General features: G+C 40.5%; 1 protein-coding gene across 1 annotated transcript; it reads right to left on the minus strand.

The window, feature by feature from the left end:
* Positions 1-1,896: 1,896 nt before the first annotated feature.
* On the minus strand, positions 1,897-19,521 carry TASL (TLR adaptor interacting with endolysosomal SLC15A4). The gene is made up of 2 exons (XM_059158079.1): positions 19,312-19,521; positions 1,897-3,296 (listed from the first exon to the last, which is right to left on the minus strand). Exon 2 carries the CDS (start codon positions 3,293-3,295, stop codon positions 2,402-2,404), a length of 894 nt encoding a protein of 297 aa, XP_059014062.1. The 5' UTR covers position 3,296; positions 19,312-19,521; the 3' UTR covers positions 1,897-2,401.
* Between the last annotated feature and the right edge of the window lie 8,018 nt (positions 19,522-27,539).

Consider the following 27,539-nt stretch of genomic DNA (forward strand, 5'->3'; position numbering starts at 1 on the left):
CCTTCAGAGAGGAAATCCAGTCTTTAATGAGGAAAAAGCATGGTGGTCAACAGGAGAGCAGGTGGTCGTACTTAAGGACCAGGACTTTGAATTTCAACAGAACTGAACTGGAATCCAGGTTCACCACCCACTCTTTCCCCTCCTACAGGTTATTTAACTACTCGCCCCTCCCCCCCAGCCAAGTGACCTCATGTCTGGGGACAAAAAAAGGGATAATAGGCATTTGCTCTCATAGGTGATGAGAATCCTGCAAAATAACTTGTGCAAAATACTTAACATGGTGCCAGACACATACCAAGCCATTAATAAAGAGTAGCTATTATTTCTATAAATTTAAAACAATAAAATATCTGATTAATCATTTCAAAACCAGATTTCCTTACTCAATATTACAAGTTGTAAAACATTAACTTATAAAAATAAATACTGAAAAAGGTAGAAGATGGTGCTTTGCTCCACCTGGATCACTGCTTCTGTATGAGGCGATCCGTCCCCCAGCCACTGCTTCCACTTGGAGAGTAGTGCCCTGAACACAACTGTATCAGCTCAAGTTATGCCCCCTTCTGGTCGAGCTGGAGAACCACAGCCAACCCTCTAATTGCAATGTGGATCCATTTTGAAGGGCTATGCCCGCTCCAGAGCTCCCTGAGATGGCCGGAGGTCTCTGGAAACCTGTTCTGTTTCCTCACTCCCCAGGAAGCTACCTCCCCAGACTTTCCCATGGGGAGCATGGTTGGCATCCTCTCTCTGTAAGAGGATAGTGCTTCAGGCCCTGGTGGCCTATTAGTTCTCTGCCGCATTCATTCAACCTGCCATTTGTGTGTGAAAGCAGCCATTGACAGCACATAAATGAATGGATGTGGCTGAAGTAGAGTAAAGCCTGATTTTATGGACACTGAATTTGAGTATCTTAATTTCACCTGTCAAATACTTGTTTTTTCCCATTTTTGAATGGTAGAAGAAATTCTGAGCTCAGTGAGGTTCAAAAAGGATGTAACTAGACTTATTGTGATCATTTTGCCATAGATACAGTGACTCATGGTATACACCTGAAACTAATGTAATGTTACATGTCAGTTATATCATAATCTTAAAAATAAGCAGCAGGCTAGATAAGGCCAGTGTGCCATGTTTTGCCATCTTTTAAGCTAGAAGAATGGGGTAGAGCAGTGAGGTGTTCATGAAGCTACCATTCTAGTGCATATGAGTTGACAGAATTGGCTATGATGGGACCCTAGAGCTTGTAACCTTGTTCAGAGGATGCAGGAGACCCCTTCCTGGTTCCACAAGGGTCAAGAGAAAGTGGAGAAAAAAAATGAAAAGGAGGGAAATTAACATTCATAACTTCTTTAGGAACTTAGCACCACCAAGAAAATAATATATAGCAAAATAAAAGGAATGATTTTAATCGTGATGTGAGGGGTGCCTGGCCGGCTCAGTCAGCAGAGCACGAGAGTCTTAATCTCAGAGTTGTAAGTTCAAGCCCCTAACTGGGTAGAGAGATGACTTAAAAATATGATCTTAAAAAAAAAAAAGAAAAATTCACCATATGATATTTTTCATTTAGAAAACTTCGTCTTGGGGCGCCTGGGTGGCTCAGTGGGTTAAGCCGCTGCCTTCGGCTCGGGTCATGATCTCAGGGTCCTGGGATCGAGTCCCACATCGGGCTCTCTGCTCGGCAGGGAGCCTGCTTCCCTCTCTCTCTCTCTCTGCCTGCCTCTCCATCTACTTGTGATTTCTAGCTGTCAAATGAATAAATAAAATTTAAAAAAAAAAAAAAAAAAAAAAAAAAAAAAAAAAGAAAACTTCGTCTTCACTAGTAAACAGAACTAGGAGGTTAGAGTAGATGTAGCTAAGTAATCATTCAAAAAAACACAATTGCAATTTGCTAGTGTATGAATGTTTACAAAGAATATTTAATGATCTGATAAAGAATAGAGAAAAGAAATAGAATTTCACAACTATGGGAACTGGTCTTTCTACCCAAACACAGCACCCTTCTACAGTCCATTCTTCTCAAGGAATTTATTTACTCAACAAACATTAATTCTTGACCCTGAAACATTCGGCTTTTTGTTTTCCCATGTATATGTTCTTATTCGGCTTGGCTTCTTTTTAAACTTCTGTACTCCTTTAAATCATACCTTTTCTTTTTGGGTCATTTTTATTTTTGCTTTGTTGCTGTACAACCTTAGCTTTGAAATTAGTCCTTATGACTCCTCTTTCCACATGCCTTCATCGTGTGTAATGGTAAGGTTTCCTCTGAATTCACACTTGACTTCCATCCAACTTTTACTTCTCTAACTCTGGACTCCCCTTCACAGCCACCTCCTGCAAATTCTCAGAATCAATGAAGAAAGTGTTGTTTTAGCTCAAAGTATTTGAGAGAGCAGCATCCTCTCTATGGATTGACATTGCTATACTGAGAAATATGGAGACTAGGTGTGCTGATTTCACTTGATACCAACTGTAATAGACAGTTAATGACTATGTCCTTGGCTTTGGAGGTCTCCAGATTCTTCTCTCTAGACACTTGGAGACTGATTTGATCCACACTTGTCATGATGAGTTCAGACGCCAGGATCTGGGTGGGAGAACTGTCATGAAACTCGGTGTCCATGATGTACTGCTTATATAACTCAACCACCTTCTGCTCCAGGTACTCATTCAACACTGCATTTGACATGGGCTTCTGCATTTGCAGGCTGCTTTTCTCTTTGATGCTGGTTATTCTCCAGTAGGATGAGTACCGCTGGATAGGTTTCTGGGGAAAGTAGCTGGGCTGGGGGGAAATGGAATCCTCCATGGGCAAAGGAATCTCCGATGACTTCAGCAAGGGGCCATATTCAAAACTGCTCTGAGGGGGAAAATCTGTTGTCACTGAATTAATAGCCATCACCTGGTCCCCGGCAATATGTAAGTCATTGTAATTCTTGCAAATACTCTGGCAGGAGGGTGGAACCAAGTAGGTCTCTCGGCTGGAGTCTCTACATATTTCAACTGCAGCCACATTGGGACTTTCAAACACAGGATTGGGGTTCGTCTGCAGCATTGTGGCTCTCTGATTTCTACTGTGTTGGCTCTCTCTTGAATGCACTGAAGAAATAAACTTGTCCGAGGATTTGCAGCTCACATACCGACTTCGCACTTGGGTTTCATCCACAGAGCAGTAGGAATGAGTAGCAGATTTCGTCTCTTCTTCCCTCTCCTCAGCCACCTGCTCATTATAAGATGAACAGCTCCAGTGGATGTCCTTCTGGTAGGCAAGTCCACTGAGATACCCTTCGGACAGCATTCTAGAAAGAGAGTTGATAAGTAATAATGGAGGAAATGAAGACTGGAATGGTAAAAATGAGCAGTTGAACATGGCAGGGATGTCCATTATCACCACTGCAATTCAACATAGTAATAGAAGTCCTAGCCTCAGCAATCAGACAACAAAAAGAAATTAAAGGCATCCAAATCAGCAAAGAAGAAGTCAAACTCTCACTCTTTGCAGACAGTGTGATACTTTATGTGGAAACCCAAAGGACTCCACTCCAAATCTGCTAGAACTCACACAGGAATTCAGTAAAATGTCAGGATATAAAGTCAATGCACAGAAATCAGTTGCATTTCTATATACCAACAACAAGATTGAAGAAAGAGAAATTAAGGAGTCGATCCCATTTACAATTGCACCCAGAACCATAAGATACCTAGGAATAAACCCAACCAAAGAGGCAAAGAATCTGTACTCAGAAGACTATAAGGCACTCATGAAAGAAATGGAGGAAGACACAAAGAAATGGAAAAATATTCCATGCTCATGGATTGGAAGAACAAATATTGTAAAAATGTCTAGGTTATCTAAAGAAATCTACATGTTTAATGCAATCCCTATCAAAATATCATCAATTTTTTTCAAGGAAATGGAACAAATAATCCTAAAATTTATAGGGAACCAGAAAAGACCCTGAAGAGCCAGAGGAATGTTGAAAAAGAAAGCCAAAGTTGGTGGCATCAAAATTCCAGACTTCAAGCTCTATTAGAAAGCTGTTATCATCAAGGCAGTATGGTACTGGCACAAAAACAGACACATAGATCAATGGAACAGAATAGAAAGCCCATAAATAGACCCTCAACTCTATGGTCAACTAATCTTTGACAAAGCAGGAAAGAATGTCCAATGGAAAAAAGACAGTCTCTTCAACAAATTGTGTTGGGAAAATTGGACAGCCACATGCAGAAATGAAACTGGACCATTTCCTTACATCACACACAAAAATAGACTCAAAGTGGATGAAAGACCTCAATGTGAGGGCACCTGGGTGGCTCAGTTGGTTGAGCAGCTGCCTTCGGCTCAGGTCATGATCCTGGACTTCCAGGATTGAGTCCCGCATCGTGCTCCCAGCTCCTTGGGGAGTCTGCTTCTCCCTCTGACCTTCTCCTCTCTCATGCTCTCTCTCACTCATTCTCTCTCAAATAAATAAATAAAATCTATTAAAAAAAAGACCTCAGTGTGAGAAAGGAATCCATCAAAATCCTTGAGGAGAACACAGGCATCAACCTCTTCGACCTCAGCTGTAGCAACTTCTTCCTAGAAACATCGCCAAAGGCAAGGGAAGCAACGGCAAAAATGAACTACTAGGACTTCATCAAGATCAAAACCTTTTGCACAGCAAAGGAAACAGTCAACAAAGCCAAAAGACAACTGACAGAATGGGAGAAGATATTTGCAAATGACATATCAGATAAGGGCTAGTTTCCAAAATCTATAAAAAACTTACCAAACTCAACACCTAAAGAACAAATAATCCAATCAAGAAATGGGCAGAGGACATGAACAGACATTTCTGCAAAGAAGACAACCAGATGGCCAACAGACACATGAAAAAATGTTCCACATCCCTCGGCATCAGGGAAATACAAATCAAAACCACAATGAGGGGGGTGCCTGGGTGGCTCAGCGGGTTAAGCCGCTGCCTTAGGCTCAGGTCATGAACTCAGAGTCCTGGGATCAAGCCCTGCATCGGGCTCTCTGCTCAGCAGGGAGCCTGCTTCCTCCTCTCTCTCTGCCTGCCTCTCTGCCTGCTTGTGATCTCTGTCTGTCAAATAAAAAAAAAATTTTTTAAAACCACAATGAGATACCACCACACACGAGTCAGAATGGCTAAAATTAACAAGTCAGGAAATGACAGATGCTGGCGAGGATGCAGAGAAAAGGGAATTCTCCTATACTGTTGGTGGGAATGCAAGCTGGTGCAGCCACTCTGGAAAACAGCATGGAGGTTCCTCAAAAAGTGGAAAATGGAGCTACCGTACCACCCAGCAATTGCACTACTGGTAATCTACCCTAAAGATTCAAATGTAGTGATCCGAAGGGGCACATGCACCTGAATGTTTATAGCAGCAATGTCCACAATAGACAAACTATGGAAAGAACCTAGATGTCCATCAACAGATGAATGGATAAAGAAGATGTGGTAAATATATACACTGGAATACTATGCAGCCATCAAAAGAAATGAAATCTTGCCATTTATGACGGTGTGGATGGAACTATAGGGTATTAGGCTGAGCGAAATAAGTCAATCAGAGAAAGACAATTTTCATATGCTCTCCCTGATCTCCCTCCTATATGAGGAAGTTGAGAAGCAACGTAGGGGGTTGGGGGGTAGGATAGGGATAAATGAAACAAGATGGGATCAGTAGGGAGAGAAACCATAAGAGACTCTTAATCTCACAAAACAGTTGCCACGGGGAGGGGGATAGGAGAGGGTGGGTGGGTTATGAACATTGGGGAGGGTATGTGCTATGGTGAGTGCTGTGAAGTGTGTAAGCCTGATGATTCACAGACCTATACTCCTGGGGCTAATGATACATTACATGTTAATAAAAAAAATCCATACAACAATAGAAAATGAGCAGTTGATGGTAGCAAAAATAAAGGGGAGCACCTGGGTGGCTCAATGGGTTAAGTGTCTGTGTCTTTGGCTCAGGTCATGATTTCAGGGTCCTGGAATCAAGCCCCACATTGGACTCTCTATTCAGCAGGGAGTCTGCTTCTCCCTCTGTGCTCCCTCACTCCCTCCCCCACCCCTGCAAATTAAATTATTTTTAAGATTTTATTTATTTGTCAAAGAGCGAGCACAAGCAGGGAGAGCAGCAGACAGAGGTAGAAGCAGACTTCCTGCTGAGCAAGGAGCCCAATATGGGACTCAATCCCAGGACTGGGCATCATAACCTGAGCTGAAGGTAGGTGCTTAACAGACTGAGCCACCTAGGCCTCCCCAAATTAAACTTTTAAAAAAATTTAAAATAGAGGACAAAAAAGGTGATAACAGGGCGCCTGGGTGGCTCAGTGGGTTAAGCCGCTGCCTTCGGCTCAGGTCATGATTTCAGGGTGCTGGGATAGAGTCCCGCATCGGGCTCTCTGCTCAGCAGGGAGCCTGCTTCCTCCTCTCTCTCTGCCTGCCTCTCTGCCTACTTATGATCTGTCTGTCAAATAAATAAATAAAATCTTTAAAAAAAAAGGTGATAATATTTATCCACCACGCCTTTAATTATGTGTCTGCTGTATACCAGCACTATGGCCTATGGTAGAAATAAAAAGACAAAGAGAAATAGTTGAGTCTTTCAAGAAGGTTCTACTATGGGAGAAAAGCTGGGTGCAGACAATTACAATATTACATCACGGAGGATTGGAACAGTGATGAGTACCAAGAAAGTACGGAAGAGGAGCCACTAATATAGCCTGGGGCAAAGGCAGAGAAGTCACAGAATATGTCCTAGGGAAGGTGACATTTTAGCTAAATTGTGAACACTGGAAGTTTCAGCCATACAGAGTTAAAAGAGAATATGTTGGCATGGCCTTTTGGCCGTGTGCCAGGATACTGAGTATAAGTGGAAGGGGCTAGAAAAGACTGTAATTGGGTCTTGGAGGGCCTTGGGTGTCAGGCAGCAGTGTTTGCTTTCTGTTCGAGAGAAAATGGGGACTGACTGAGAAGTTGGAAATTGGGGAAATAACTAGTGGGTTATGGGGAGAGGGTGTGGAATGCAGAAACTTACAATAAATTTTACTGAAAGTAAGAACTGTGTCTTACTCATCTTTGTATTGCTCCCTGGGAACTGGCACAAGTGTTTGCATTTTGAAGGGACTCAAAATATAGCTGTTAATAGCTGGAATTAAGTAATCAACTATGGCAGGTAGGAAAAGAATTCACTACAAACCCATCACAAAGGCCCACGGAGCCTCCCTATATCTGCAGCAGGAGGGGTTCCCTGCTCTATCCTGCCTGCTTCTCACTGTATGACATCCTGGAAATGTCTCTGCACCCAGCTGATATGTTTACCTCTCCCCTAGTTAGCAAGGAGCTTTCTGGATCTGGGACTTTGGCTCCACCTGCCTCCCCTCTGCCCCCTCAGCAGGTGTCCCTGGAGTCTAGAGTGGCTGGAACAGGCTGGAAAAAGAGCAGCTGCGTTTTCTAAAAACAGAACCGTGTGGTATTCCTGGCAGTGGGACTCCAGACAACAGAAAAGGCAACTGTTCCTCGTTGGCCTTGAGGGCCAGGCTTTTCAGACACATCTATTAACTTGAGCCTGAAATTGAAAAGTCAAATGAGGGGACGCCTGCATGGCTCAGTTGGTCGAACGCCAGCCTTCGGCTCAGGTTAGTATCCCAGCGTCCTGGGATAGAACTCCTTGCTCAGTGGAGAGTCTGCTTCTCCCTCTCCCTCTGCCTGCCTTTCCCACTACTTGTGCTCTGTCTCTCTCACACAAATATTAAAATACAAAACAAACAAACAATTAAAAAAAGTCAAATTAGGAAATAATGTTATATAAACAGAAGGGTCCTATTTTTACATTTTAGCATCTATATTGTTACTCCCCAAGTGATTTTTTAATTGTATAAGGATAATATTATAAACAGAAAAAAAAACCAGTATACTTGTTTTAATTATATAAGTTACTTTTTCAGTGTTGATTTTTCTTTTTTAGAACTACTGGGAGATAGAGTCAGTAAATTAATCAATTATTTAAGTAATTACTATATTCTACTCATTGTTCCATACCATAAAGACACAAAATTAAAGGTCTTCAACAAATCTGTGAGGTGATTCTTGTGTGCCAGACACACGTAGGAGGATAATGAAACTGTTTCCTGAGAAAACTTTCTAAGTGTAGTTCTTCCCTCAAACTGAACATCAAGATGGAAAGGCAGCTCTTAGATCCATGAGAAGCAGGTAATTGACAAAGCAATGCACCTTATCCCACAGCTGTAATAGTGATACAACTCGTTCCCAACTCGCCCCCTCCACCCCACCCCGGCTGCCCCTAGGGACTTCAGCCATCAAGGTCTCAGAATACCATCTGAGAAACCAGAACAAAAATGAGGCTTTTTACTTCTGAGTTCATAAATGGTCTTCTAGAATTCTTGGCAGAATCCAGTTTCAGAAAAAGGGCTTTTAGGGCACCTGGGTAGCTCAGTGGGTTAAAGCCCCTGCCTTTGGCTCAGGTCATGATTCCAGGGTCCTGGGATTAAGCCCCGCATTGGGCTCTCTGCTCAGCGGGGAGCCTTCTTCCCCCTCTCTCTGCCTGCCTCTCTAATTGTAATCTCTGTCTGTCAAATAAATAAATTATCTTAAAAAAAAAAAAAAAAGAAAAAGGGCTTTTGAGAAAATATAACTTGAACTTTTAAACTTGAGACTCCAGAGCCCTAACAGATGTACGGCATGGTATTTACGCATCCACATGAGACTACTAGATATAATTCCCCACCAGTAGAAGTGCTGTGACTCCAGCTAGCTTTGGGAAGCCAGATAGAGAGGTCTGCGCCCTACCTCCCACAGAAAATATGAGGAAGCAGCAAGTCGAGGAAAATTCTCTCCTGCTCAGCATGGTGTGGGAGGATGAGAACCGGCCACATGGATTGCTTCGATGGACAGGAATGAGGCTGCCTCATCAAGTTGGCTCATACACCCAGAGCCTCCAGGCCTGGAGGAGACCTAGGTTAGTGGTGGGATGATTGCAGACATATTTATAAACTGTTCTCCAGGTACTGGACGAATAAGTTTCCATGGATCCCTATACAATGACACATTGACCACCAAGCATTGTCCCCTTCTCTCATACGCACAAGTGTGTGAGCAAGCTTGCATTGAGGGGAGAACCCAGTGAGGAAGGAGCCCTGCAGTGACTGAAGAACTCCTGATCAATTTTTAATCTTAATATTTATAAGAAAATTGAGAACAGGAGACAAGTGCAATAACATTTCAGAAGCCAGAAAGCAGGAGACCAAGAGTTAATGTCTTTGGAGATGAGAAAACTGACTCTTAATAAGAACTGCGGAAAAATACAAGAGCCAATTCTGGGCAGAAGGGATGTGAGCTACTGTCTATATTCTCAAGGGGACAGAGTGGATGAAACAATCTTTAATTAAAAGTAGGATGCAATAAAAAATTCTCAAGTCCTTAGAAATTAAAAATGCTAGTGAATTTTAAAGCTCAGTAGATAGATTGCAAAGTAAAGTTGAGGCAAACTCCCAGTTTGAAAGTAAAACAAAAATACAGGATGAAAAATGGTAAAGATAAAATAAGAAAACCAGTCCAGGAGATTCATTATCTGAGCAACAGAAGTCTCAGAAAGAAGACAGAGAATATAGGGGAGAAATTTAAACAAAGAGTATTTCCCAGAACTGGAGGACAGGTTTCCAGAATACTGGGTAAATGCCCACTTTTCCTATAGGTCTCCTCTTGTTACTGTAAACCAATTGCTTGGGAAAAAGAGAAAACTTTATACATTTTTCAGAGAGAAAAAAAGAATACAAGAACCAGAACGTTTAGACTTCTCCAAAGCAACACAAGAAGAAAGAACGTTATGTAGCAATGTCTAAAAATTTTTGGTTGAAATTTATAATCAACCTAGGATTTAATAACCTAATCATCAATTGAGTATAAGGATAAAATAGATATTTTTTTAATTCACAAGTCTCAAATAGCTCATCTCCCAGGAAGTCAGTGGAAGATGTGCTCTACTGAAAGGAGTTAGAGGCTCGAAAGGCAACTTGGCTGCTTGAAATAGATCAGAAGCCTTCTGGAGACTTCATAAGTCTGAGCACTCTGAAGTAAGATTTATGTAATTGACTATGGACTTGGCGGTGAATTAGGAAGAGCAAAGCAAGTGAAAAACTTCAACCAGTGCAACAGAACTTTCTGAAATGATGCAATGATCTCTTTCTGTCCAAAATGTTAAGCAATAACTACATGTGGTTAGCAAGCCCTTGAAATGCAGCTAATGAAACTTATTTGAATTTTATTTAAATTCATTTAAAACCCCACATGGCACTCTATGGGACGGCATGGGATTAGAAGATACTGACGGTGATAACATAAAACTTTAAAATACTCAAGACAGGCAATGTAATTATAATTTAATGTATACCAGGTGATCTGTCATTCAGAGCCACATCTGATTAATTCATCTCTGTACTCCTTTCAAGGAGTGTTGGAGAGGGGTTCTCAAAAGCTAGTGAACCAAGGACATAAACTCTGAGCTATTTGTTGATGGTCCATGGGACCCTAATCTGAGACACTTTAGCTATTTTGAAACCAAGATTATATGACACTTCCTGTTCATTTTTTTTTTTCCATTACTGTGTGGGGAAGTCTAGAATCCCTATGTGAGTGGTTCAAGGAAATTTTTAAATCTTTTTTTTTTTAAATTTTATTTATTTTATTTGACAAAGAGAGAGATCACAAGTAGGCAGAGAGGCAGGCAGAGACAGAGGGGGAAGCAGGCTCCCTGCCGAGCCGAAAGCCCGACGCGGGGCTTGATCCCAGGACCCTGAGATCATGACCCGAGCCAAAGGCAGCAGCTTAATCCACTGAGCCACCCAGGCGCCCCTCAAGGAAATTTTTAAAAGCTATGTTTTAATAGTGTGGTCTCTTAGGTGGGTCTGATGTGATGAAAGTGCCATCTAATACATATTTCTCGGGTGATGGATATGTGAAATATCTGTGTTGTCCAACATGATAGCCAAGAGCCACATAGGACTAGTGAGGGCAGGAAACATAGCTAGTGTGACAGTTTCCTTTCATTTAAATTGCCACATTTGGCTGTCATATCACACTCCACAGATCTAGGGAATTATAATCTCTAGCTTATAAGTTAAAAAGTTGTGCAGCAAAAAAAAAAAAAAAAAAAAAAAAAAAAAAAAAAAAAAAAAAAAGATATGGTCTACTACATTGCTGAGTTGGACATAGTTTGGATAGTCACAATAATATATAAAGTGGTGAAAATTGATCTAACCAAATTTGAGGTGTAGTCACAGGATGACAAAGTGAGGAGACAAGAATAGTACTTGATCACGTAGAGTCATGTAATAGCAATAAAAATTGTCTTAGGCATTTGCCTCCATGTCGAGACTGGGTGGCCAACTGGTGTAGAAAAAGGAACACAGACTTAGTACTTGGTGTATGTATTTGGTAGAAGCTGGGGAGGGGAAAAAAGAAACGAAATCATTATTTGATTGATGACAAAGCAATAAATGAGGCCCCAAAGAGAAAAATACAAAAGTTGGCAGTAAATACTAAGTAATTATTTAATAAAAAGGAGATAAAAGTAATTTCTTTTGGAAAAGAGGGGCAAGGACTGCTGTTTTGCCTAACAAACCTCTTAGGATAATTTGACCCAAATTATGTTCATGTACAACTTGGATTCATTTCTTAATGAAAGTAGAAACTTACTATTTTTAAAGTAACTAAGGGGTTGGGGGGGAAGAGGCTGGCCCTTCCTATACAGCTGAGTTTGTGGTTAAAGATAAAACACTTTTTTTTTTTTAATTTTTGAGAGAAAGAGTGTGCAGGCAGGCTGGGGAAGCAGATGTGTTGGGGTTGGGGGTGCTGTGTGAGGGGAGGGACAGAGGGAGAGAGAGAGTCTTAACAAGCTTCATGCCCAGCACAGAGCTGAACCTGGGGCTTGACCTCACAACCCTGATATCATGACCTGAAATGAAATCAAGAGTCAGAAGCTTGACCAACTGAGTCACTGAGGCGCCCCAAAGATAGAACATATTCTAAGGGTGAAGAAGAGACAGAAAAATCACTGTATAAGGTAAACTTTTATTTGGCTCTAAAAAACAAGAAGGATTTCTCAAGGCATGAGAAAGAGGAAGAATTCTTACAGAGAGAGAAGTCAACAGAAGTGAAGAGACTTGAGTTGTCATTCTCCTGTTGTCAGTAACAGACACCAGTCTGGGTGGGGTACAAGTGTCTATTTTGCACAGTCATGATCACCTAAGGGTTTTACTAAAATTTCCTTCTTTATTAGCCCTTGTTCCCATTCAGCCCTATCCCAAATCTCCCACTATGTGTCCTGTTTCTTTTTATACCAAATAATCAGCCCTAATGGGTCTTCTTTCATTTTATGTGAATGATGTTTATGAGCACTATAGATCATCCCCACTTCCTCCAAAACAATGATGGAGGAAGGTCTAGGATTTGGTTTGGAATAATGGGTCTTTTGCACCATTATCAGCCGAGAGCTTTGTTGGTAACTTGATTCTGGTGGAACAAGAACCCTATTCTTTTGACGTGTGGGGCCCAGTGCAGGCCACTAAGACAGAAAGCGGTAAGTCCAATGATGGAACAGCAGAAAATAGGTCCTAATTTCTAGGGAGAGGTATGCTTATGGCTAAAGGAAAAGATTGCTTGGCGGGAAGAGCATTTGGGGAAGCAAGTCGAGTCATGTGAGGCTGAGGATGTGCAGTGTACCTTGCTGGCCATACAAAGCTCTAGAAGGTAACTAAGCCCATGCAGAGAGTGCTGGGTTCATCCCCAGATGAGGGGATTAGGACAAGAATCAGGGAGGGAGGTCTCAGAAGAGGAAGCGAAGAAATGAACTTGAGGGACCGAGACTCGTGCACATGGAAATGAAGGAGAAGAGCCAAAAATAACCAAGTCTGGGCCTGGGGGGAAATGGCACCAGCACTGAAGAAAATGGGAGATCAAGAGAAAGCTGGAAAAGGAGCTAACAGGTTTAGTTGAGTTCCACCTGAGTCTCACACGAGATGACCTTTCTAAGTGCAAGTCTCTAATTGTACATTGGAGATGCAGGCAGGGAGCCCTTTAGAGAGGCCACTTACAGTCCACAGTGAAATCATCTTCCAGGTGTGTGCAGTGGGAATTTATAATGGAAGCTCAAGGAGCTTCTGAGTGTTGGTAGTCATTTTGGTGGGGAGCCTGCCTTGCACAGCCCAAGGAGGAATGAGTCACAGCCAGAGCAGTAGTATCGATAGCTTTGTAAAGACTACAAGAACTTCAAATAACTTGGACAACTCTTAAAATACTCTTAAAATCTACTTTCAAAGGTAAAGTTTCATTGTATATTCAGACTATGGCAAAAAAAAAAAAAATTCTTGAACCTGACCCTGTCACGAGCTGTGGTTTTAGTCTTGTTAACAACAAGCCAATGAAATACCTCACATCAGTGCTAGCTACAACCCACATCCTATTTTCAGTGCTTTTTACGTATTAGATCCCTGGATCCCCACAAAGACTCTAAGATGGAGTTATTATTATTATGCTTATTACATAGAAGTCAAAATTACTATGTCCAAAGCCACCAGATATTCAAACACTGGCAGTCAGAAAACAGAGCCCACACTCACATGTCACTTAACTCCTCAGAGACTCAACTTCTGATCTGTAAATGAAAAATGTAAGATTAAATCATCGGTCGAGTCCCCTCAAACTTTAATATTGTGTGAGTTATAAGCAGTGTTGAGTGGGTTACTCAGAATCAAAAGCAGTTTCTGAAAATTAGCTGCAGAGGGCAGCAGAGAGCATGCTAAAGCAGTTTTTGAAAGCCTACTCTAAAGCTATGGAGAGGAATATTGGTTGAAATGTATAAACAAAAATTATATATTAACCCACTTAATATTCATAAAACCTTTTAATATACCAGTAGAGTGAAAGCAATGCTGTATAGTCTGACATCCTAAAATTTAAAAATAGAGAAATATTATTTGAGTTTAACTATTAGCATTTAAAAAAATTTCAGTGATTATTTGTGAAATTCTTGACATTAATCTCTTAACAGATATCATCAAAGGTATACTTCAAACAAATATTAAGACATGTATTAGAGTAAATTTCATCTGAGACCCAGAAATGTAACCCAATGGATTATTTTAATTGTTCCAAGATATCTTATCACTTGAATTTTTGTTTCTCATCCTAGAGAAGATATATAGGTATATTTAGAATTGCCCATAACTAAGTGTGAAGAAAAAGACATCCAAGGACATTTGCAGATGAGATGTTCCAGGTGAATTTAGTCTATGTTAATCATTACCAGACAGGGGAATACCAAAAGTAACCTTATATGCAAATTCACAACTTAGAAATATGTGCTAAAGTGCAGAAGCTTGTTAAACAATTGACTTGAATTTCAGAAGAAATGGCAATGTGAATTCTTCCTTCTTCAGTAGCATTGATATCATTTCTCAGAAAACTCTTGTTCTACTCTGTACATGGAAATACTTTCCATTTATAACCAAACAAAACAGGCATAGATTAAGACCTCTCTAACAGGGAACATTTGGAAAAACCTAAGTTAGGGATCAGCGAACTTTTTTTTATAAGAGACCAAATAACCAAATACTTAATATTTTAAGTCTCTTCTACTGCTAGTGTGCCTCATCACAGGAAAAAAGCCATAGACCATATGTAAACAAATGGATGTGGCCCTGCTCCAATAAAGCTTTATTTAGAAAAACGGGCAAGGAGCCAATTTGATTCATGGGCCATGGTTTGCCTACCCTTGACCTACATCAAAAGGCAGATGCAGTAGCAGGATAGAGCATAATAATAATCATAGTTGTGTCGGTTTCTTTCCATGCATTATGCTTCATTTCTCAATAACACTACATGTTAGCTGTTACCACAATTTGGATTTTCCAAGCCAGAAAGCCGAGGTTGAGATTGAACCTATGACCTTCCCAAGGACACAAAGCAACTAAGTGCTAGAGGCAAGCTTCAAGTCCAAATGGATGAACCCCAAAGCATGTGGTCTGTTGTTAAAATATATCCCACCCTTGCCATGTTGAGAGCAGTTAACATCAAGCAGTCATGACCAGCAATGAGTCCTTTAGAAGTGTGTCCACCCGGAGTCCATTTACTAACAACAGCACTTGAGAATAAAGGAAGGAAAATACAGGGAAGTGCAGAAAGAAAAGCTCCAAAAAGACAGCCCGTGTTCTCCCCCACAGAGGAATGACCCAGAGGACTTCACCCATGTCCCAGTTGTGTATCGATGCCAGTATGTCTTTGAGGTATTCCAATAATTCATCCTCTCTGGTCTTTTAAACTTACCATGGGAACATTTTCCCTAACCTCTCCCACTGGCTATGGCCTGACATCATCTTGCACCCTTAATGTTACAACCACAGAGCGAGGTTAGAGATGTACTGTTTAACTACCCATAGCACCCCGTGACCTCCAAGATCCACTCCCCATGAGGCCCTGTTGATACATGGTCTTTATCTGTCTTCCCAACCTCCTTTCTGCCTGTTACCATAAGACTGGGGACCCAGCCTTGCCCGATTGCTGCGTATTCTCCACACCTCATGCCCATCGCAGGCCTTCGTGCATTTTTATTTGTCCCAAAATCCCTGCTTTGCTATCCAACCCCTGTTTAACCCTTCACAGTTCCTCTAGCCACAGTTCTGAGCTCCTGGACATCCACTAAGCATCCTTATCCCAGAATGAGAGGTCTGGCTTATTCTGTCCCTATCACCAAGGTATTGTTCAGGATTGCAAGAACTTTGAGCAAAATCAGCGGCGACCTTAAAGAAGTCAGTGACATGAATCATAGGGTAAAGCTCCTTTGAATGAAGGAGTAATCAGCAATAGCGAAAGGAAAGCGAGAAGATTGGGACTGGTGGAAACTGGGAGTGATAGGTCTGAGGGCTGGGTTGAGCCAGGGGTACAAAGAACAATCCAGAGCTACATGAAAGAAGCAGCAGGGGCTGGCTCCTAGGAAATAAAGGCAAGCAAAGTCTGTTCAACGTTTTGGAGAAGATCCTGGGCCTGCCTAGGTGGGGTGCAGTTTGGTTCCCTCCTGTTGTCAGCTTGTCTGCTTAAAAAGATCTGCCTTTTTTTTTAAAGATTTTATTTATGTATTTGACAGACCGAGACACAGAGAGGGAACACAAGGAAGGGCTGCATGAGAGGTTGAAGCAGACTCCCCACTGAGCAGGGAGCCCAAAGTGGGGCTCGATCCCAGGACCCTGGGATGGTGACCTGAGCCCAAGGTCAACACTTAACAGAACCACCCAGGTGCGCCGAGATCTGCCTTTTAACAGTCACAAAATGATATGTCTACAGGCACATCTTAGGCTTCTCAAAGTGGACATTTAGGTTTTTCTTGCCTTTTTACTGTGTGGCATCCCTGCATATACCTCGATGAGCCTTTCCTTAGGCCAGATTTGAAGAAAGTGAATTACAACCTCACAACCCTTGAAAACTGCCTTTCCAGGAGCTTGGGTCAATTCCCTCACCAGCAACACAGGAAATTAACTGTTTTCCACTGACATTCTTCAACACATTCTTATTTTGTAATTTGCCAATCAGATGAGCAGATTTATCCTGGTTCAAGGATGAAGCACTGTCTTGTGAAGATTATGCGTAGGTGACCTATCAGAGATATATTCTTAATGCCCTCCCAATCCTCAAAATACTCCATCTCTTCATCTTTTTTTCCTCTAATCTAAACCCTACATCCCATAATTCCAGTCTTCACTTTTGTTTGTTTTTTTATTTGCCTAAGATCTTGATTTCTGGGTCTTGTGACTAAACTACCAGAAGGTTATTGCTGAAAACCTTGAATTTTATTTTGTTCATAATGTGCATTACTTTTTTTTTCATCGTAAGAAGTAAATCTATGTTACATATTTTTCAGCAAGTGATATAAGAAATTTACCCAAAGCAAGATTTCTTTAGGAAGGATCTCTCCATCTAACCAAAGCTTCTGTGGTTTCCTCACTGTTGCCTTTGAAAGTACGTTTTCTAGAGCTAGAAATGAACATTCCCTTCACTGTCTACCCTGCCTTATATTCCTCTTACTTCCTCTTGGGTAGGATCTGTCAGCGAATGCTCTAAAGTATCATTCATCCGTATATCAATTCTTACTACAAAAGATATGGTTTGGGATTATCTCTTCTATCAAACATGAAGTGATTCTTGATTTCTGAAAGTGTAATTTGATGGCTAAGAAAATAAAAGGCAAAAGGCCTCTGTTTACCATATTAACATCAGCAAATAAACTTGCTATTCAGTTCAGACAAAAGCTAACAGCGACTCCCAAGGGTGTTATCTGGATCTGTGAATTTCCTTATTACAAAAACTGTAAATTTTGATGCAGAAAGTGTGTAAATATATTTCGGTCATAGTTTGGATTTTCTTCATATTTGGTCTTGACCTCTCGCAAATGAAAAAATTAAAGCTTATGATCACTTTTTTGAATTTGACACAAAATGAGAGGAATAGAAAAATCAGAAAATCGATCATAATAGTATTGGTATAGACTGATGTTACATTTCTTTGGTGTTCTAATTGTTAATCATTCGTTGTTCATTTTATTGTTAATTATCCCCATTAACATTTATTTAATCGTGGTCCTATCAACAAAATGCAGTTACAATATACTTGTTTGGGTTCTAAACTGAGAAATCAAATTGTGAAGAACATATAGATAATTGGAGAAATTTAAATATGGATCATATATTAGGTAATAGTAACATATTGATGTTAAATTTCCTTAACACTCTAATTATGTAGAATACTGCCCTTTTCCTTAGGAGATAAATGCTCAAGAATCTGGGGGTGACATGTGTCCTAAAGTCACCAGAGAAACTGTGTCTATATTTGTGTGTGTGTGTGTGAAGAGAGAACAAGATAGAAAGTCAGTATGACATCATGCTGTAACTGATTCATCTCCATGATGGAAATTTGGGTGTTCATTGTACTATTTTTTCCATTTTAATATAGGTTTGAAACTTGGCAAAACAAGAACTGGGAGGAAAATAACTCTGTTTAGTGAATGAAGAAATTTACATTCTGTCATATTTGTGAAGAGCTTAGAGAGACAGTATCTTCTATATCTGAGATAATCATTAGGTATGTGATTAGAAATGTTTCAGTACCTTGAAACTGCTATTGAAACCCCACTGTGCTGTGAGCTAATAGGATTAGTGCCCTAGCTTTGTATATCCCCTACATGAACACTCTAATGTGAACTGAAAATACTCTCCTGAGCCCTCGGGTGGCTCAGTTGGTTAAGCAACTGCCTTCTGTTCAGGTCATGATCCCGGAGTCCTGGGATCAAGTCCCACACTGGGCTCCCTGCTCAGCGGGGAGTCTGCTTCTCCCTCTGACCTTCTCCTCTCTCATGCTGTCTGTCACTCTGTCTCTATCAAATAAATAAGTAAAATCTTTAAAAGAAGAAAAAGAAAATATTCTGCACTCCAACAGGAAGCGTCTCAAGCTCCGAAACACACTGTTACTACACTGACCTACAAAAGAAATGTTCCAAAAATATCAGTCTGGCCAAGTCAGGTCTATATTGAAGTACAGACGGATGTCTGCCAGAAAACGGATGTTTGAGCAGATCTCCAGAGAATTCAGACAAGAGCCGGCCTGGGCATGCAGTGTCTAATACCCACAGATAGACTTGCCCCCAATCAGCCAGATGGCAATTCAAAAAGCAATGGCACCGGAGATCACATTCGCTTTGAGTCTGCCCCGCCACGCCACTCAGGAAAACCCTTATCTCAAGCTCTCGGAATGAATAATTGAGAGTCAAGGCCAATTGGAACTTACTGTAATGGGACTCATCTCAAAACCCCCATCACTGTAACTCAATTCTAGAATTGTGCTGTCCCTGCAAAACCTGTGGTCAGGTTTTAGGCCTTTCTTTTCAAAACATAGAAGCTAAATCTGTGCCGCAATTACTGCATGGGGACAGCATCGATCTCACAACCAGTCCTGGATCCCACCCGTCCAAACGGTTAGGTCAAAAAAGTCTTTCAGAAATGCCCAAAAGGTGACACTGGGGAGCTCAGAGAAGCAAGTGTCCGACTTAATTGCTGTTTCTCATCTGGCTTCCTGGAATGCTTGCTTCAACTCCCACTCACCACTGATTTGGTCAACTAGAAAGACATCTGAGATGTTACCATTGCATCTGGCTTCTCATGAGATTTGCGTAAAAGGGTGACAAGAAAGATGACCCAAGGGGTAGCACTGAGACGGCCCGTTGCCGCCTTTCTCTTACCTTCGCTGAACACTCTGCTCCTTTGGTCCTGAAGAAACAGTGATCGACCATATAGAGACGAATGAGCCAGCCAGGGCTTTCTTCAGAAATGTCAGCAAGCCTTACACTGGTAAGACCAAGAAACTCAGCTGTTCATTGCCTGGCCATTCTTCTTATAACTGATCCCATGGAAAGAGTTGTGTTTGCTTGAGTCTGATTTGTGCTCAAGAACAGTGGGAAGTCCCAGGAAGGGGGGGAGGCAATAACTGACAAACCCACACTGAGCCACAGAATGGTGTTTCTTCCCCTTTTTTGAAAAATGAAACCTATCTATGAAACTGTCTCTTGTTAAAATAGTCCATTGCCACACTTTATATAAGAACTCTATCAACCTAAGTTTACTCCTCTAACAGTAAATTCTCTGGGATCCCTTCACCAAAAGAGAGCCAGCGTCAGATAGCATTTAGAAAACTCTGTCTCATCGATGATCTATAATTTTGGAGAAATAGTCTCAGATTTGTACTCACAAATTTTAAAAATGCAAATGAAAACCGTTTTCTCTCTCAAATTAACCAAGGTAAAAAAAAAAAAAAACCAAAAAACAAAAAAAAAACATGTGATAACACCCTGAGTGGGCAAAGTTGTGGAGAAACAGGCACTCTTCTATGTTAGTAATGAGATTGTAGACATTTCCAGAGGGCCATTTCCCAATATCTGTTGACTTTTTTCCTCCAAAACTTTAAATAATCATATTCTCTGACCCAACAACTTTATATGTATAAATTCACATATGTCACATATTTATATCAGTGCACAAAAACATGTGAAAATGTATTTGTTGCAGCATTAAGTAAGGAAACAACTGGAAAATATGCATAAAGAGGACATGAGCTAAAAAAAAATGTAGAGCTGTGTAGAGTACTACACAGTTATTAGAGGGATATGGCTTTACATGGAATCATAAGAAATGATCTCCAAGATACATTGTTCAGCAAAAACATATAATAGGCTCCAATTTGTATCTCTAAAAGGGTATGTAAGCAAACACATATATATGTTTGCTTACACATAGACTATTTCTCTAAGGAGATGGAAGAAACTAGGAAGAAGCAATTGTCTTTTTAAATTTTTTTATTTATGGGGCGCCTGGGTGGCTCAGTGGATTAAGCCGCTGCCTTCGGCTCAGGTCATGATCTCAGTGTCCTGGGATCGAGCCCCGCATCAGGCTCTCTGCTCAGTGGGGAGCCTGCTTCCCCTTCTCTCTCTGCCTACCTCTCTGCCTACTTGTGATCTCTCTCTTCAAATAAATAAATAAAATCTTTAAAAAAAAATATTTATCCCCAGGGGTACAGGTCTGTGAATCACCAGGTTTACACACTTCACAGCACTCACCAAAGCACATACCCTATATGTTTATAAAAAATAAAAAATTAAAAAAATTTTTTTTAAATTTAAATTCAATTTAATTAACATATAGTATATTATTAGTTTCAGAGGTAGAATGTAGTGATTCATCAATCTTATATAACATGCAGTGCTCATTACTTCTAGTGCCCTCCTTAATGCCCATCACCCAATTACCCCATCCCCCACCCACTTCCCTTTCTAAACCATGAATATGTCCACTTAATGGGTTTGTTTCGTTTACCTTTTTTTTTTTAAGAGTTTATTTATTTGACAGACAAGTAGGCAGAGAGGCAGGCAGAGAGTGAGAGGGAAGCAGGCTCCCCACTAAGCAGAGAGCTCAATTTGGGGCTCTATCCCAGGACCCTGAGATCATGACCTAAGCCGAAGGCAGAGGCTTAACCCACTGAGCCACCCAGGCACCCCTGTTTTGTTTACCTTTGATTTATGACTTGATTTAAAAAGTTTTATCTTTAAAAGTGTGCTGGTATTTTATGTATGTTAATGTGTCTGGGTATTTTCTGCATTATTTCATGGGACATAACTTAGATCCAGTTGGAAAGGCAGGTTCCCACATGTGAGCCATAATATGAATTAGTGTTGAATCTAACCATTAAGAGCTTGGTTGTGAGAAAGAGGTTGTCATAACTTGAGGGCCAAATATTGTTTTATTTTTGTATTGTTTTGAGTATAGTTTCAATCCTAACCAGGTAGACAGAGGATATTCTAGAATGGGTCATATCTATTTCCAGAAACACTTTCTGATGGGTTCCCAAAGAGCTCACCTGATACTACCACACAATGGCTATTTGGGGGGATTCCATCTGCTCTAGGTTACGTTAACTCAAGTTTATCATTTGCTTCAAATAGAATATACAGAATTTGTATCACACTCTTGATTTTTGTCTCAAGTTGTGCATTTTATGGAAATCATCCTGTGCAGAAAATATTTTCTGTCATCAAAGTTAGCTCCCTGTTGAGGCGTCTGGCTGGCTCAGTAGGTAGTGCGTGTAACTCCTGATCACTTGGGGTCATGGGTTTCAAGCCCTGCGTTAGGTGTAGAGCCTACTTACAAAAAATTTTTTTTTCAAGTTGGCACCATGTCAGTTTGCTTTACCATTTCTCTTTTGAGAAGACTCGAGCTTATGAAATTGGCTTTAAACTACTTTCTCTTTACTGGCTATAATAAGGTAGAATTATATCCTATGTAACTAAAATCTTACAATATGATTTCCTGCCATTCTATTGGATGCTAGATAAAGAGTTACTGCCTTGATTTCTGTGCCTCTAACAGGATATTTTTTCCTGTTATTCAATTACCTCTCCTGGTGTCCAAAGTTCCTCCAAGCTATTTCCATTATGATTTCATCTGCACTTAGCTCACCCCTAGTTCTCAATAGGTCTCCTCTACCCTACACTCATCTCCCAGTGCTCTTACCATCACTCTCATTCCTCAGCTGTTGGTCATTGTGTCACATCATACTCGCCAATTGCCAGTTACCAGTAAAATCTATTATTGCTTTTCCCCTGACCAGAGAAAGGTGGATATGTGTGTGTATGTCGGTTTATTTATGCACAAACACACACCTGATCAGTTCATAAGGCTAATCTTTGAAACTTCAGCACTTCCAAGACATATTCTTTGTCTTCCTGAATTATGTTCTCCAGCCACATACAATACATTTTTCTCTGTCTCACTATCAAATAACTGAACTGAACCTATTTTCTCAAAGTTACCGAGGCCCCTTAAACAAGTCTAATGATCTCTATCTTGGTCTCTATAGAATAGATGTTTCTATAGAATTTGGCACAGTTCACAAATCACTTTTCTTCTTTTAAAAAAAAAATATTTATGTATTTGACAGAAATACAGCAAGAGAGGGAACACAAGCAGGGGGAGTGGGAGAGGGAGAAGCAGGCTTCCTGCTGACCAGGGAGCCTGATGTGGGACTCAATCCCAGGACCCTGGGATCGTGACCTGAGCCGAAGGCAAACACTCAGCAACGAGCCAGCCAGGTGTCCCTCACTTTTCTTCTTTTTTTTTTTTTTTCACTTTTCTTTTTTAGTGGTTTGTTTTTAAAGGTTCATGTATGTGGTAAAAGTATAAATGGTACCAAAAGGTATGCAATGAAAATTCAACCTCTCTTTCCATCTGATCTTCAGTTCTCAGATGTCCTCCCCAGAGGCAATTAGGATTGTATCATTCTGAAGATTTTTGTATACCAGTGATTGGATACTACAGAGGCAATTTTGTCCCTTACCTTTTTTTGTGTGAATTTTTCTATGTCCATATGTGTAGATTGACCTCATTCTTTTTAACAGCTACACAGACTTTCAATGTCTATAGAATGTTCCAGTAATACATGTACCCGGTTCTTTATTGGTGGAACCGCTCCTTTAGGAAGGTTTCCTTACCACGACCACCCAGTGGATTTTGTGTCATTGCACACTGTTCCTCATTCTCCTACCTCCCCCACTTTCTCCTTTCTAAGAACTTTCATTGGTTTCCTATCAACCTTCCATTTCCTAGAACTGAAATTCTTGCTTCTCCTCCCCACTCCTCCTCTGTCCCCCAGTATCTTCTCTTGGTGAACTCAGCACTTGGCATACCTGCCACTATCTTCTCTGGATAATCTGTGAATCTGCACCAGTCCTCAAGATGTCTCTCCTATGATCTCCAGATTCTCAGTTGTGGATATTTCACTGTTTCACATAAATGTGGTCAAATCTTGAATCTTTGGCCACCAAATTTACATCTGTACCTATCTGATAGCATTACACAAGTGCTTTGAAATTCTTTCTAATTCCACCAGTACCTGCCAACTCACCTCAATAGACCAAAGTAGTTTATAAATCAATTTGAGCTGTGCCTCTAGGAGAAGCGAACAAAACAGAAGCCCTCGTGTCCACATGACACACGTACGTATGGTAAAAAATAAGCTTTTTTTTTTTTAAAGATTTTATTTATTTATTTGTCAGAGACAGAGGGAGAGAGAGCAAGCGAGCACAGGTAGACAAAGAGGCAGGCAGAGGCAGAGGGAGAAGCAGGCTCCCTGCCGAGCAAGGAGCCTGATGTGGGACTCAATCCCAGGATCCTGGGATCATGACCTGAGCCGAAGGCAGCTGCTTAACCAACTGAGCCACCCAGGTGTCCCAAGAATAAGCTTTTTTCATAGCCACTTATAACTCATAGCATCTTGAAAAACAATCCTGTTTTCCCATATTCATTCTTACAGTTTATCTTAGTTATTTTTATAATCACGCTTTCCTGCAGACACAATTATAGTTTTTTTTGTGTTGGTTTTAGATTTTATTTATTTATTTGACAGAGAGAGACCACAAGTAGGCAGAAAGACAGAGAGAGAGAGAGAGAGAGAGGGAAGCAGGCTCCCTGCCAAGCAGAGAGTCCGATGCGGGACTCGATCCCAGGACCCTGAGATCATGACCCGAGCTGAAAGCAGCAGCTCAACCTACTGAGCCACCCAGGCGCCCCCAATTATAGTTTTATATAGAAAGTTTTCATGCATTCCCTCCATAGAAGATTAATCTTAATTGATATTCTCTAAAAATTAACACAAACATGGTAGAGTTTTAGAACATGTTACATATTCCATGGAGTAAAATGAATATGACATTTAAAAATTCTTGGTTTATACTTCAGTAAGTCTAATTTATAATAAAGAAATCCATAACACAAGCTCTGGGGCAGTACTGTTTATCTTGAGGACGGAATGACAGATTGTAATTGCTTTATTAAGTACAACATTCTGAATTCCTATGAAGCTGTAATGGTTTGTTGTGCACTAGAGATTTTGTTATTTAGGATATAATTGATTGTAATGTGTACTGTTTGCTCTTGAATAACTCCCATTTTCCACTTGAGAGAGATTTTTATTTTGGCATCAAATAATATGATTACCGCATTTGTAAAGTTTCTGAAGCATTTTGGAATTCTTTCAGTTGAAAAATGATTCAAAATTGAAATGTGATATAAATTAAAATGGTAAATTGAATTTCATCCCATAGGTTTCATTTGAAGTCCACGTGTAGTGTAGAGAATAGCTCATCCTCATTGGCTATTACCCGGTAATTGGCATTAATGAAAGGTAACAAGGCAAGTACCTGAATGCCTAAGGAATTAGCAACCCCATGAACTATTTTGGTTTCTGCTTTCTAATTGTTCGTCTTTGCTATGACTTGATGTTCTCTGCCTTAACAACCTAGCAAAACGTTCTTAACACCAAAACTCAAATCCCTCTCATTTACTCTAAAATAAGTGACCCCAGAAGTATTCAATAGTTTGGCTACAAGTTCTTGCTCCTTTTTACCCATTTATACACAACTCTGCCCCTCTTCCCTAGTTTTATTATTTTCCTCTATTAATGTCTTACCTCTATAATGTCTTACCTCTATAATGTTCTGGTCTTGGGACACAGGGACACAAGTCAGGATAATGCTTCACTTCCTCTACCATAAGTTGGTCTTGAAGAGAAAGTCCCTTAGTTGAGTTACTGAGAATTCCCATTTTACTGATGTTTGTTTACCTTTTCTTTGCTGCTCACACAGATGAGTATTTGCATGAACTCTGCTTTAGCCTCTTAACCATTTATTTTTATTAAGACCAAGAGGCCAAAGACTTAGCCAAATCTGTGGAGAATTTCAATTTTTATGCATCATTTTTAATCCTCAACCCAAGTGTATCTCATTATCCTTTTTTTCTGCCTTTCAAACTTCTATCAAAGGAAATAAAGGAGAAAGTTGAATTTGTTACTTTCCCTTCCTACATGTGCCTCCCTGAGGGACTGAATTAGAAGAAAAAGAAGGATATGTTAAACCAATAGGCAAAAACTGGGTTTTGAGAGAAGTTAAGGATTCTATTCTCTTGAGCACCTTTGTCTCTGCATTTTAGGATAATCTGAACTATAATACAGAGAATGAGTGTAGTAAAACTTCAAACCCAAATGCATTTTCTCTCCCAACCTCACTGAGGACAGTGGCTCTGGAGGGCAAAGGTTCTAAACAGTTAAATTATTCCCTACACCCAGACTTCTAATGAAAAGTTGAGTTTCTGTCCCCAAGCAGTTAGAAGTTCATAGGTTTATTCATGAGAGCTGACTGAACAGCTCTTAGATGCTAGCCTAGAAAAGTTAAACCTGCCTCATCTTTGTGAGCTCTGGTCCTACCAGATTGTACAATAAGGGCAGAGAGCTGAAGCAAGGGGGACTATACAACTGAAAATAAGTAGAAATTTCTAACACCCCGGAGAATGTTCCAGATGTTTAAAAATTGACATTCTCTTCGGCATGCTTGTTCTAAGTTCCAACTGCTCCCCCCTCCACACCCAACACCCTTTGATTCTATTTTTATCATACCATTGTACTGACTCATGTTTATAAAGGCACCCAGGAGCACGTGAGGCCTTTGGAGGAGACACTAGAACTTCAGTCCAAATAACATCAGTTCACAGAGCAACAGGGAAGTGAAAATAGTGCCGTTGAGCCCTGAAGCCTCCAGATTTCCTCCCTTTGTGGAGAGCCTTCTGGGGTAGAAATTTCCCATCTCTATCTCCTACTAGCCACATCCAACCCTCCTTTGGTTCTTGTCCTTGTAGGGTAAAATTTGAAGTAATGCCTATGTCAGATTATGGATTTAAGAACTAGCTTTGTTTAAGCAACTTCTATTTATAGGTACCATTTACAACAACAAAGTAATTTCTCTTCTTTTTAAGTCTTTTCCTTGCTCTCTAACTCCTAGGGATGAAAAGAAAGATGTTTGAGGCTAACTAAAACAAAACAAAACAAAACTTTCAAGCCAAGTTTTAAACCTGTAAGTCTCTCTACATTCACATTTCACAGGAATAAATTGATTGGTTTTGAAGTTTAGATAAAAAAGAAATCCTTTACTTCAGCTCTCTTGGAAGAGCTACTGTGATGTGGGTGATGATCCAAGCTTTCTTTTGGGGGCTCATTATCAGAAATTCCCATTAAATAATGAGATTAGATGAGCATCTAATCCAGTGGCTATGAGTGCTTAATTGCCCAGATATCATGTTAAATCAATGTACAGATCTCTTGACTTTAAGGTATTTTAAGGGAGTGCTTCTCAAATTTTTTTTCAAAGATTTTATTCATTTATCTGACAGAACAGAGAGGCAGGCAGAGAGAGAGAGAGAGAGAGAGGAGAAAGCAGGCTCCCCGCTAAGCAGAGAGCCCGATGTGGGGGCCCGATTCCAGGACCCAGGGATCATGACCTGAGCCGAAGGCAGAGGCTTTAACCCAGGCGCCCCTCAAATGTCAACATGCAGACAAATCACCTAGGAATCTTGTCAAAATCCACATTCAATAGGTCTGGGGTGGGGCCTGACCTCTCTAGCAATCTCGCAGGGCCTGACCCTGCTGTTTGTCAGCAGAGGACACCACTTTGGGTAGTCAGTCTTAAGGCACCTGCATTCTGCCTCTTAAGACGAGACTTTATTGCTCCCCAAAGTTTTTATCTGTAGCGTGACCACTGTGTGTGCAGTACTAATAAGGAAATTTAAATTATGTCTTTCAACCCTCAAATTAACTCCGTCAAGTAAATATTATTTTTTAAAATAAGAAAAGTTTGGTTTTCAAAAGTTAATTCTTTTGCCAAAGTCACCCAATTAGTAAGTCCCAGGAATTTGAACTCGGGCTTTTCTGACACCAAAGAAGAGCACCACTGTGTATGTGTTACATATAAGTTCTTGTACAGAGCACTTCAAGAGAGAGTTAAGGAAGCATTTCTACCCTTTTGGACAATACAAAGGGCAGAAAAAAAATAAGATAGTGGCAGAAATTGGACATACACATAAAAACATAAATTTT

Source organism: Mustela lutreola, chromosome X (genome assembly GCF_030435805.1).
Source record: "Mustela lutreola isolate mMusLut2 chromosome X, mMusLut2.pri, whole genome shotgun sequence".
In the NCBI taxonomy this organism is placed as follows: Eukaryota; Metazoa; Chordata; class Mammalia; order Carnivora; family Mustelidae; genus Mustela; species Mustela lutreola.

Coding starts and splice junctions, on each gene's coding strand:
- TASL (XM_059158079.1), bottom strand. CDS start 3,295: ATGCTGTCCGAAGGGTATCTCAGTGGACTTGCCTACCAGAAGGACATC.